The sequence below is a fragment of the Carcharhinus amblyrhynchos genome, chromosome 4, assembly GCF_965287045.1.
Source record: "Carcharhinus amblyrhynchos chromosome 4, sCarAmb.v2.hapA, whole genome shotgun sequence".
Taxonomy (NCBI): domain Eukaryota; kingdom Metazoa; phylum Chordata; class Chondrichthyes; order Carcharhiniformes; family Carcharhinidae; genus Carcharhinus; species Carcharhinus amblyrhynchos.
In genome coordinates, this window is record NC_137327.1 from 75,380,787 (window position 1) to 75,393,195 (window position 12,409).

At 42.7% G+C, this 12,409-nt stretch overlaps 1 protein-coding gene across 1 annotated transcript in view; it reads right to left on the reverse strand.

Annotated features, from left to right (window-relative positions):
• LOC145342123 (connector enhancer of kinase suppressor of ras 2) overlaps positions 1 to 12,409 on the reverse strand; it is a 711,051-nt gene that overhangs the window by 41,311 nt on the left and 657,331 nt on the right. The window contains exon 20 of the mRNA XM_080187363.1: positions 1,521 to 1,591. Coding sequence (XP_080043489.1) covers positions 1,521 to 1,591 — 71 coding nt within the window. The remainder of the gene's footprint in view (positions 1 to 1,520; positions 1,592 to 12,409) is intronic.

The window sequence follows — 12,409 nt, forward strand, 5'->3', positions numbered from 1 at the left end:
CTCAATGTGGCTGAAGGGAATTTAATCCAAACAATGGCACAGCAGTTGGGAACCACTGCACTCGGTCACAAGGAGAAGCAATCAGGGACTGCCAATCTTATGAAGTATTTAAATTGCCAAGCTGCTTCTAGAGAGCAAATTAACTCTCTGCTCCTGCCCCAACTCTGTTATGATCAGTTTAGGGTTGGGTTTGAGATTTTAAATGTTTCATGATCTGACCCGATCCCAAACCACTTGTTGTCGTGTTAAAATTCAGCCATGTCTTTCAGATGTCTAATTATGTAACACCATTTAATCTCAAATTTACAAAACAGAGTTTTTACAGAGCTCAGCCCTTGTGAGCTAGAATTGCCACAGAGTTCAGATGAAGCCTCTGACAACATTCATCCATTTCTCCCGAGTATCCATTAAAGTTATGTTGGAAGATTAGGAGAACCCTACAGAAATGCAGTGCTGTCATTTTGAATGAAAAGGCTACCCTCCCTAATCTCATTACCCTTAAAATTAGATGTCACTGCGTCCATACCCAGCCTTGTAATTATGATGTTCAACCCCACGTCCATGTCTGAACACTCCCACCCACCATCATGTCAGACGCACAAGACATCAGCTCCACAGTCATTATCCCACCCAGCAAACAACTGGCCTCCTCATCTGGCTGGTTGTTGAGTGGCAAACCTCCTAAAAAAAGCTTCAAAGATGTCCTGCTGTTAATTCCTTCAGGACATCCAGGAAACTCCTACATCCAGGTTTCCCACTAAAAATCCCCTGTCCCCCTCCCTCATCAACCTCCCCAAATCTCTTCAAAACTCCAAGTGAAAATGGGGTCTGTAATCTTTTCAAGTCAACTAGGGATGGACAATAAATGCCACCTCGCTAACACTTCCGCATCCAAAGGACAATCTGTGAAAATCTCATCCAGATTAAAAATGGTCAGTGCAGGAATTCCTCAGTTATCAGTGAATATTTGGCCATGTGTGATGATTTCTAAATTCACCTCAAACATATGAAATAAAAGTCTGACTAATGTCACCAATTTAAAATAAATGGGCAATGGCCTCTGTTGAAATAGTAGAGAGAGGAATTCCAAATGCACTGATTGAGTGTTCCCATGTCCATCTTTCTTAATTCAAGAGAATTTAAAGTTCATTGCATTAGTAACCTGATAAGTAATCTGGGCAAAACCCCAACAAGGAAAAGATCTGATCAAAAAAGGTGATAACTTGGCTAATTCTCAGGGATGACCCAGAGGAAGGGATGGACCCACAGTAGAACCAAAAAGGAACACATTTTGTCTTATTCTTTTTAATGAACCTTGACCAAATCCTAGACAATGAATGCAACAAATGATTCGATTTTATTCTGCATCCATTGCCACTGAGTCTACCTTAATATTTAATAGCTTTTCATATCCTAAGTGGTTCCTCCTTTTGTCAGCTCCTATTACAAAGGATTACTGTAAGAATTAGCTGTCTTTATTAGAATAGCAATTAGTCTCATCTAGGATGCTAAAAGCTCACCTTCATCTGGTCTGGTCACCTTATCATCAGGTGTGTATCCAATAGCAGCTAATCCCAATCGGTTCATCCATCTGCAAGTCAGAGATACAATAGGGAAAAAAGGCACGTGCAGAATTGATTACAAATGAGTTAATTTGCAGCCACAAGTCATTCTTTCAATAGTAAGAATTAAAACAGTAAAATGTGTCTGATATTTTTAACAGACATAATAAGAACATAAGAACATAAGAAATAGGAGCAGGAGTAGGCCATCCAGCCCCTCGAGCCTGCCCCGCCATTCAATAAGATCATGACATTCAAGATCTCTATCAGTAGGAAGAAATCCACGCCTTATGAGAACGTGTTCCATTGTTGTACTCACAAAATAATTTATGATATTGCTCAGTTTAAAGTTGTTAATAGAAATACCTCTTTAGAACAATGATGCTGACATGTCTCACACACACACATTCTTTTTGCAGATATTAACTGAGATGTTTCCATCCCACTGCCACGGGTGAGCGACAGACATTGTTGACCTCAGGTGGGATTTTAGGTTTCGGGATGAGTGAGGCCGTAAAATTCCCCCAATTATCTATTCATCACTGGGGTCATTCATCACCAGATATGCTGGGCCACATCAAGCAGCATTGGACCTCACTCCAAGATCATTCTGAACAGCCAGACCTTTTAAACCCTTTGCCTTCCAATAGATCCAAGGAGTACATGTATTTCTTTGTCACTGTGATTGAGACTACTATTCAGCTGTTTCTCTCCTTTCACCTCACCCACCAAGCTAATTCTTCCTCTAGATTCCTGTTGCCTGAGCACTGATCCCTATTTTTTCTTTAGATTCTCTACCATCTTCCCTAATACCTTCTCCATGAGAACTACCTCCTGCTCTCTGAACTCTTTCCCATGAAAGTCATGATCACAATTCCCAGCTACTTTAGGGCAGGCAGTGGTTTTGTTGCTGGACTAGTAATCCAGCGACCTAGGTAAAACTCTGGAGACCCAGATTAAAATCCCACCATGGCACATGGTGAAATTTGAATTCAATAAAAATCTGGAATTGAAAGATGATCATGAGATCATTGTCAATTGTAAAGACAAATCTGGTTCACTAATGTTCTTGTGGGATGGAAATCTACCACCTTTACCTGGTCTGGTCTGATCGACAGCAACGTGACTGACTCTTAAATGCCCCTAGGAATGGGCAGTAAATGCTGGTCCAGCCAGCAATGCCCCCACCCCATGAATGAATAAATTAAAAAGAGTAAGTGTAAATGGTTACTTCTCTTCATGTATTGACTCTTTTCTCCTCTTCCAAATCAGGCATCATCATGCCCTTCTCAAGCACCATTGGCTTTGCTGTCCTTTAAACTTCTGTTTCATCACCAAAGTCCCTGTGGTTGCCTCCCAAATATATGCCCTACTTTCCTGGAACTTATGGTTAAATTTCTTCAGTTAGGTTCCCACTCTTGACGCAGTGCTGAAATGGCCTGAATCAAAGTCACGATTGGCACCCCTACGCCTGCAACCATGATAGTGCATAATTCTTCCTCAATCTCACTGAACCTTTGAAGCAGGCAGTTGAGCATAACCACATCATCTTCCAACAATGCTTGTCATCCCTAGCCTAACTTAGTGGAACTGCCCTTGCCTGTTAACACTTTTAGCTTTGCATTGTGGCCAAGGCATCTCTGGTAATGGCTTTATCTCCCATTCCAGCACTATCTCAATCACCAAAGGAGCTACCTTTGCTCCCCCTTTCAATTTGTTTATTTAGAGAGCTGCTGCAGACACCTTCTGCACTGTAACGGTTCTGTGAATTGACAAGCTACCCATTTGGCAACATCATCCAAACGTATAAGGTTAGTTTCTGTATGTATGCTAAGAGCCCTACCTCTCCATTACTTCTCCTGACCACTCCATCGCTTTTGTATTTTCAGACTGCTTGGCTGACATCCAGACATAGTTGATCTACAGTTTCTTCCAGTTAAAATTAGGAATCCTGAAGCTTTCATCATTTGATTACCATCAAATTTACGCTCAGTAATGGTTCTATTGCCCTCCATGACCACTGCCTCAGGTTAACTCGAGTGTTCACATTCTCACCATTTTGTTTCAACCTTCCAAACCAAAACACTCTCCATCATAAAGTTTGCTTACAAGCCTTTATTAGCCAAGGCACAGAATATAATTGGAGGGAGGTTATGATGGCGCCTCTTAGGCTACATCTAGAGTACTGTGTGCAGTTCTGGTCACCACATTTTAGGAAAGATGTGAATGCACTAGGGAGGTTGCAGAGGAGATTCATCATTGTCTGGGTTAGAGTGTTTCAGCTATGATGAGAGATTGGTTAGGTTGGGGTTGTTTTCCTTATAGCAAAGAAGGTTGAAGGGGTCCTGATCAAGGTGTACAAAATGATGAGGGACAGAGATAGGGTAGATAGGAAGAAACCTTTGCCCTTTGTAATGGGGTCAATAACTAAGGGGCATTTAGATGAGCACTTGAAACACCAGAACATACAAGACTACAGACCAAATGCTGGAAAATAGATTTGAACAGAAAGTGCTTGATGACCAGCACTGACACAATGGGCCGAATGACCTCATTTTGTGCTGTAGAACCCTATGATTATGACTTTAAAACTCAGCTGCTGAAATTTATATCTAGATTTTTGTCACCTCCAGATTTGACTATTCCAATGCTCCCACGATCAGCCATTCATTCTCTATCAACATCAGCTCATCTAATCCTCAACTGCCTGTACCCTATTCTGTCTGAGCTCTCACTCAGCCATTATTTCTCTGTTTGTTCAATTCATGTTCATCTCTCCCCCATCAGTCCCAAGCTTTGGAATTTCCCCCATTAAGACCCTGCTGAAAACCCACCTCTTTGACTAAGTACACAATCATTCCTCTTGTGTCTCCCTCTTTGGTTTGACATCCATTTTTGTCTGATTATGTCCCTGTAAAATATTTTGGAATGCTTTTGCACACTGAAGGAATGATATAAATGGAATTTGTTTTTGAAATCCCACAGTGTGACATTAGCACCCGAATGTTCAATAGCATGACTTTAAAGCAGAATTCCTGAATCATTAAATCCCGTCACGAGAGGCCTGCCTCAGTCAGTCAGATTACTTTATTTGTTTCCTTCTGAGCATGCGACTTCTATTGCTTTATTTGCCACTAAAAAAGCATTTTCTACAATAATTGGATTGCTTTTCTTTGGTTAAGTGGCACTGCATTCTGGAACTTGGGACAGGATGTATGCAAATATTTATGAGACTTCCATGCGCATAAGGCAGTATTTTCAGGGGCTCTGTGAGTGTGTCAAGGTTTTCAGGAGATTTCCAGGAACGTGTTAATAATCCTGACTGTATACCACTGTGTTACTGCCTCTGGTAGGTCAGGACTCTTCCTCTGCTGGTGGGGCACAGTACACCAGAGCTGCTGTTGACGTTACCTGGGACATTGCCTCTAGCATGTGTTTTCATGAATATGACTTCATTAGGCTGTTGCTTGATTAGTCTATGATTCAGCTCTACCAACTTTGGCACAAGCTCCCAGATGTTAGTAAGGAGGACTCAAGCAAGATCAGCAGGGCTGGTTATGCTATTGTTGTTTCTGGTGCCCAGGCTGATGTCAGGTAGTCAGTCAGTTTCATTCCTTTCTGCAGGTTTTGTAGTGGTTAGATACTTCTGAGTAGCTTACTGTGCCACTTCAAATGGCACAAACATTTATCCCTCCATCACTGACACGCAGTGGCAACAGTCTATATCATCTACAACATGCACTGCAGGATCTCACCTCCCAAATCCATGACCTCTGCCATCTAGAAATGGCAGCAGACACAGGGAACACCACCAACTGCAAGTTCCCCTCTAAGTCATTCATTATTCTGATGTGGAAATATATAACTGTTCCTTCACCGTCGCTGGGTCAAAATTATGGAACTCCTTCCCTAACTGCACAGTGGGTGTACCTACACCAAATGGACTGCAGCAGTTAAAGAAGGCAGATCATCACCACTTTGTCAAGGGCAATTAGGCACTGGAAATAAATGCTGGCCCCGGCCTGCAATGCCCACATCACCTGAATGAATAAAAAAGGCCAGATCAGGTAAGGGTGGCAGATTTGCATCCCTAGAGGTCATGAGTGTTTTTATGTCAATCAATTCATGCTCACTAAGACTACTTTATCAATGCCAGATTTATTATCTGACAATAAATTTCAGTAGCTGCCGTCATAAAATTTGAATCCATGTCCTCAGGGCATTGGCCTGGGTGTCTGAATTACTAGTTCAGTAACATTGCCACTATGACACTGCGTCCCTCAATATTTTCAGGAGGTCTCCCAACAGCTTGGCAGCATCTGAGGAAGTATCTAACCACTACAAAACCTGCAGCATCTGCCAGTATTTCCTGTTGATACCTAGGAAGCAAGTTAATAATGGATGGAAGTGTGCCAAGATTTACAGGTGATTCCTTGATAGTTCATTGTTATTTAGAATATACATATCAATATGTGAAGGAAGTCCCAAAGAGTGTATTAAGCATTTACATGAGGGCCGTAGAGTCTGTCAGTATTTTCAGGGAGTCCCTGGCATGTGATCGTATTTGTAGGGGGTCCTTGAAGTGTGATGGCATTTGTAGGGGATCCCTGTAATACAGCAGTATTAGTGTGGTATCTACGGAGTGTGCCAGTTTGGAGAGTACGGAAGTGTTTGACAATCAGTAATTTATCTGAAAATTCCCTGTTTATAATCTTAATTAAGACATCAACCTACTTAAAATAAGTCCCAGACCCTGTCAAATAGCAATGATTATAAATTTCACACATTCAGGGGAAATATAAGGTGAATGTCAGATGGGGTGATTTCATGGCCAGCATTCAAAGTCATACATCCTATTGGGAAATGATCATTGCAGACAACATCTGCCTCCACTGAACCCCTCATTCTGTATCAACAGATGCCAAGGGTTTATATGCCATACTGAACAACACCCATATAACAATTCCCTATCATAGGAGAAAAGGAGGAAACATATCCTTTGAAACTGAATAGCTCAAACCTCATTTATAAGTTACTTTGAGCAGAGTTCTACTAGCCCGTTACTTGCCTTATTAACCTTAAGGATTTGCTTAAATTTACAAAGCATCCTAGTGTTTGCTACATATTATACATATTTTATAAGGAAAAGCTAATCAGACAATTTCCCAAAAGATTTTGTATTTTAAACTTTGACCAAAATAAAGACATAAATTATAGGAGCAGCAGGTTTTATCCAATACACAACTGTCTCTGCACAGTTTCCTCTGTTCCAATAATAATTCAGAAGAAACAGAATATAAAAATTTGACATGAATTAAAAATGATAAAAACAATAAATAATTGAAGAAAGAATGCATTATTAAGCATGTAGAGGAATTACAAAAATCTAGAGAAAACTACACAAGGCAAGCTATCCTGAAATTTTAAAGTACATTTTTAATGTTGTATATTATATAAACGAATTGCATTTATATAGCACCTTTCATAACCTCAGGGCACCCTCAATCATTTTACAATCAAGGAAGTACTTTTGAAGTCCAGTCTTATGATCAATATTGTAAAGTAGGAGATGCAGTAACCAACTGTCCACAACAAACTGCAACAAATAGCAATATGAAAACAACCACATTTCCAACTCATCTCCATTCTCTGTGGCCTGGGCCTCAGCTCCTCGTTCTGCAACTGTATCCTGAACATCCTAATCCACAGACCACAATCAGTAAGAATAGGCAACATCACCTCCTCAACGATCATCCTCAACACTGGCACCCCACAAGGCTGTGTCTTAGTTCCCTGCTGTACTCCTTATACAGCTATGACTGTGTGGCCAAATTCCCCTCCAACTCGTTTTTCAAGTTTGCTGACAACACCATCATTGTGGGTCAGATCTCAAACAATGATGAGATAGAGTACAGGAATGAGATAGAGGATCTGGTGAACTGGTGCAGCGACAATAATCTCTCCTTCAATATCAATAAAACAAAGGAGATTGTCATCGACTTCAGGAAGCATAAAGGAGAACATCCCTCTGTGTACATCAATGGAAAGCAAGTAGAATAGGTCAAGAGGTTCAAGTGTTTAGGTGTCCAGATCACTAACAACCTGTCCTGGTCTCCCCATGCCAACGATAATTAAGAAAGCCCACCAACGCCTCTACTTTTTCAGAAGACTATGGAAATTTTGCACATCAGCTACATCTCTCATCAACTTTTACAGATGCACCATAGAAAGCATTCTTTTTGGTTGTAACACAGGTTGGTATGGCTCCTGGTATGGCGTTTAGAGTAGCTAAGAGTAGTGGGCGAGAAGAGGATTGGGAGAGGTTTAAATGTCAACAAAGATTGACAAAGAAGTTGATAAAGGAGGGTAGGAGAAACTATGAAGCTGGGCTAGCGCTTAATATAAAAAAGGATAGCAAGAGTTTTTATAAATATATAAAAAGGAAGAGGCTGGCTAGGGTGAACGTTGGTCCCTTAGAGGATGAGAAGAGGGACTTAGTGGTAGGGAATGGGGATATGGCAGAGGTCTTGAATAACTTTTTTGTTTCGGTCTTCACCGAGGAGGACGTGAATAATTTGCCGGATGTTAGAGATGGAAAGGTGGTAGGACTGGAGGGTCTCGATGACATTACTGTTACTAGAGAGGTGGTGCTCGACAGACTGGAGGGGCTGATTGTGGACAAGTCCCCAGGACCAGATGGAATGCATCCGAGGGTCCTGAAAGAAATGGCGGAGGTGATATTGGATGCCTTGGTGGTTATTTTCCAGACGTCGCTGGATTCCGGGGATGTGCCGGAAGATTGGAAAACGGCTAATGTTAAGCCGTTGTTTAAGAAGGGTGCCAGGCAAAAGGCGGGGAATTATAGGCCTGTTAGTTTAACGTCTGTTGTAGATAAAATGTTAGAATCCGTCATCAAGGAGGAAATAGCGAGGCATCTTGAGGGGAACTGCTTGACAGAGCAGACGCAGCACGGTTTCCTTAAAGGGAAGTCGTGTCTGACAAATTTACTGGAGTTCTATGAGGATGTGTCTAGGGCGGTGGATAGAGGAGAGCCGGTGGATGTGGTCTTTCTGGATTTTCAGAAGGCGTTTGACAAGGTACCTCACAAGAGGTTATTACACAAGGTCAGGGGGCATGGAGTTGGGGGTAGGGTGTTAGCGTGGATAGAGGACTGGTTGTCAAATAGGAGGCAGAGAGTGGGGGTCAATGGGTGCTATTCGGATTGGCGGATGGTGACTAGTGGAGTGCCCCAGGGGTCGGTGCTGGGGCCTCAGCTATTTATCATTTATATAGATGATCTGGAGGAGGGAACCGAGTGTAGGGTGTCAAAATTTGCTGATGACACCAAAATTGGTGGAAAGGCAAATTGTGCGGAGGGTGGGGAGAGTCTACAGAAGGATCTAGATAGGCTGGGCGAATGGGCCAGGAAATGGCAAATGGAATTTAATGTTGGCAAGTGCGAGGTGGTCCACTTTGGTAGGAATAATGGTAGGGAGGATTATTACTTACGTGGAGAAAAACTGCAGCAGGCGACGGTGCAGAGGGACCTCGGAGTCCTTGTGCATGAGTCGCGAAAACCCAGCTTGCAGGTGCAGCAGGTGGTCAGGAAGGCTAATGGGATGCTGGCCTTCATCGTGAGGGGGATTGAATATAAAAGTAGGGCGGTCTTGCTGCGGCTGTATAGGGCATTGGTGAGGCCGCAGCTGGAGTACTGTGTGCAGTTTTGGGCGCCGTACTTACGCACGGATATTTTAGCCTTGGAGGGAGTGCAGAGGAGGTTTACTAGGCTGATGCCGGAGTTGAGGGGGTTGAGCTATGAGGAGAGGCTGAATAGATTAGGCTTGTACTCATTAGAGTTTAGAAGAATGAGGGGAGATCTCATTGAGACGTATAAGATGATGAATGGGATGGATAGGATAGAGGTGGAGAGACTCTTCCCGCTCAGAAAGGACAGTAGGACTAGGGGGCACAGCCTCAAGATAAAGCGGGGGGCGGTTTAGAACGGAGTTGAGGAGGAACTTCTTCACTCAAAGGGTGGTGAATCTCTGGAATTCTCTGCCCGTTGAAGTGGTGGAGGCTGCCTCGCTAAATATTTTTAAGACGCGGGTTGATGGGTTTTTGATAAGCGAGGGGATTAAGGGTTATGGGGAGAGGGCGGGAATGTGGAACTGAGCCACGACAGATCAGCCATGATCTTATTGAATGGCGGGGCAGGCTCGAGGGGCTAGATGGCCTACTCCTGCTCCTATTTCTTATGTTCTTATGTTCCTGCTCTGCCCAAGGCTGCAAGGAACTACAAAAGGTTGTGAATGTAGCCCAATTCATCATGCAAACCAGCCTCCTATCCATTGACTGTGTCTACAATTCCCGCTGCCTCGGCAAAGCAGCCAGCATAATTAAGGCCTCCATACATCCCGGACATTCTCTCTTCCACATTCTTCTGTCGGGAAAAGGGTATAAAAGTCTGAGGTCACGTATCAACCGACTCAAAAGCAGCTTCTTCCCTGCTGCTGTCAGACTTTTGAATGGACTTACCTTGCATTAAATTGATCTTTCTCTACACTTTAGCTGTGACTGAGACACAAATTCTGCACTCTCTCGTTTCCTTCTCTATGAATAGTATGCTTTGTCTATATGGTGCACAAGAAACAATACTTTTCACTGTATGCTAATGCATGTGACAATAATAAATGAAATCAACTAGACAAACATTTTTTGTGAGGATGATTCAGGGACAAACAAAGGCTAGGGCATTAGGGATAACTTGCCTATTCTTCAAAATATTGCCATAGGCTCTTTTATATTTACATGGGAGGGCAGATAGGGCCTCTGTTAACTATCTCATCCAAAAGATGGAGTGCAGAATCTTACGAAAAAATGACAAAACATCAGTATCTGACTGAGAACTGGTATGAGAAACAGGCATGTTTTCTCTCCAGATTTTTTGACCTTTTGTCAAAAAAAGCAGCAAGATGTGTTTAACATTGCCATTTTGAGGGACGATTGCTAAATACACCAGCAAAAAATACTGCATAAAAATTGAAGGGCACTTCGATCAGAGCAAAAAATAACCTTTTCCCCACCCCATGGAAGGATCAGGCTCCGCCCACCCCCCACCACCCCAAACAGTCATCGCTGGAATCTGCCTCTCCACTTCCCACACATGTCCCCTTGCACCCTGTCCATCACCATTGGTCTCTTCCTCTCTTTCTCCCATCTAACATTGCTGGCATCTCCCTCTACACCCTAACCCTCATCATTGCCATAATTTTCTCCACCCATCCTTCACATCATCACTGGCATAATCCCCTCCCTGCATTAATTGCCAGTATCTCCCTCTCTTCTTCACATCTTTCATCTCCCACTCTCCCAAACTCCTTAGCCCAACATTGGCAACATCCTTACCTCTCCCAAGTCCACTCAACCCCAACTACCACAAATGAATGAGTCCCCACATGTGAGGCTCTCCCTGGAACCTGCACCTGGCACTGCCTCTTGTCAGAGTAATGCAAACCTGTGCCGAGGGCATTGTCAGGGCATTTTCTGGCTACATCCCTCTCCCCTGGGGGCTATATTTATCTCTGTGACCCTGGAGAGATCCCTATGACAGGTTCATGTCTAGCTGAATCTGTTTTAAAGGTCATCAACATGATGTCACGCTGAGAGGTACAGAATTTTAGTGGGGACAGAAAATCTGGTGAGGGGGTGGTTAATTACATTTAAATTTATTAAACTGAATTTAAATCAGGTTCGTGCTCATTATGGGTGTGGACCTGATTACATAGTAAAAATTGGAAATCATGATCCCACTGGCAAGATTTACACTTTCCAGGTTTCACCAGATCTTGAGTCCCTGGAGAGTGTCGGCTCAAGATCCTGCCTGGAGACTCCAGAAGTACAGCAACCCCTCAGTATTGCAATGCAGCTTAGATTTTGTGTTTAAGTCTCTGGAGTGGGACTTGCATCCACAACCTCTACCTCCAGATTGAGTGTGCTACCAGTGAGCCATGGTTGACACAAAACCAAGTTTCTGAATGTATATAGCAAAGTCAACCCTTTTGTACCACATCTAAAATGATGAGTTTGTAAGTTTATAAGTTGATAACTTATTATATACGACAGCCTTTGATTCTTCCTAGTAGCAATGCGCTCACTGACTATAAATTGTTTAAAAACATAGGAATTAAAAGCAGGAGAATGTCACCTAGTCTATCACACCTACTTTGCCATTCAATAAGATCATAGGGCTGATCTGATTGTAACCTAAACTCCACATTCCCACCTATTTCAAATGACCTTTCACCCCCTTGCTTTTCAAGAATCCACTTAGAACTGCTTTAAAAATATTCAAAGAATCTGCTTCCATTACCTTTTCAGGAAGAGAGTTCCAGAGGTCATAACCCCAACAGAAAAAAAACTTCCATCAGTCTTAAAGAGTTTTTAAACAGTAGCCTCTAGTTGATTTTGATTCAGGTTTTTGAAAGGGTAACCAAGAAGGTAGATGAGGGTAGTGCAGTTAAGATTGTCTACACGGACTTTAGCAAGGCCTTTGATAAGGTACTGTATGATAGGTTGTCGCATAAGGTTAAAGCTCACAGGATCCATGGCGAGGTAGCCAAATGGATACAAAATTGGCTTCATGACAGAAGACACAGTGTGCTATTTTTCAAACTGGAAGCCTGTGGCCAGCAGTGTGCCTCAGGGATCAGTGCTGGGTCCACTGTTATTTGTCATTTATATTAATGATTTGAATGAGAATATAGGGGGCATAGCTAGTAAGTTTGCAGATGACACCAAGATTGGTGGCATAGTGGAAAGTGAAGAAGGTTGTCACAGATTGCAATGGG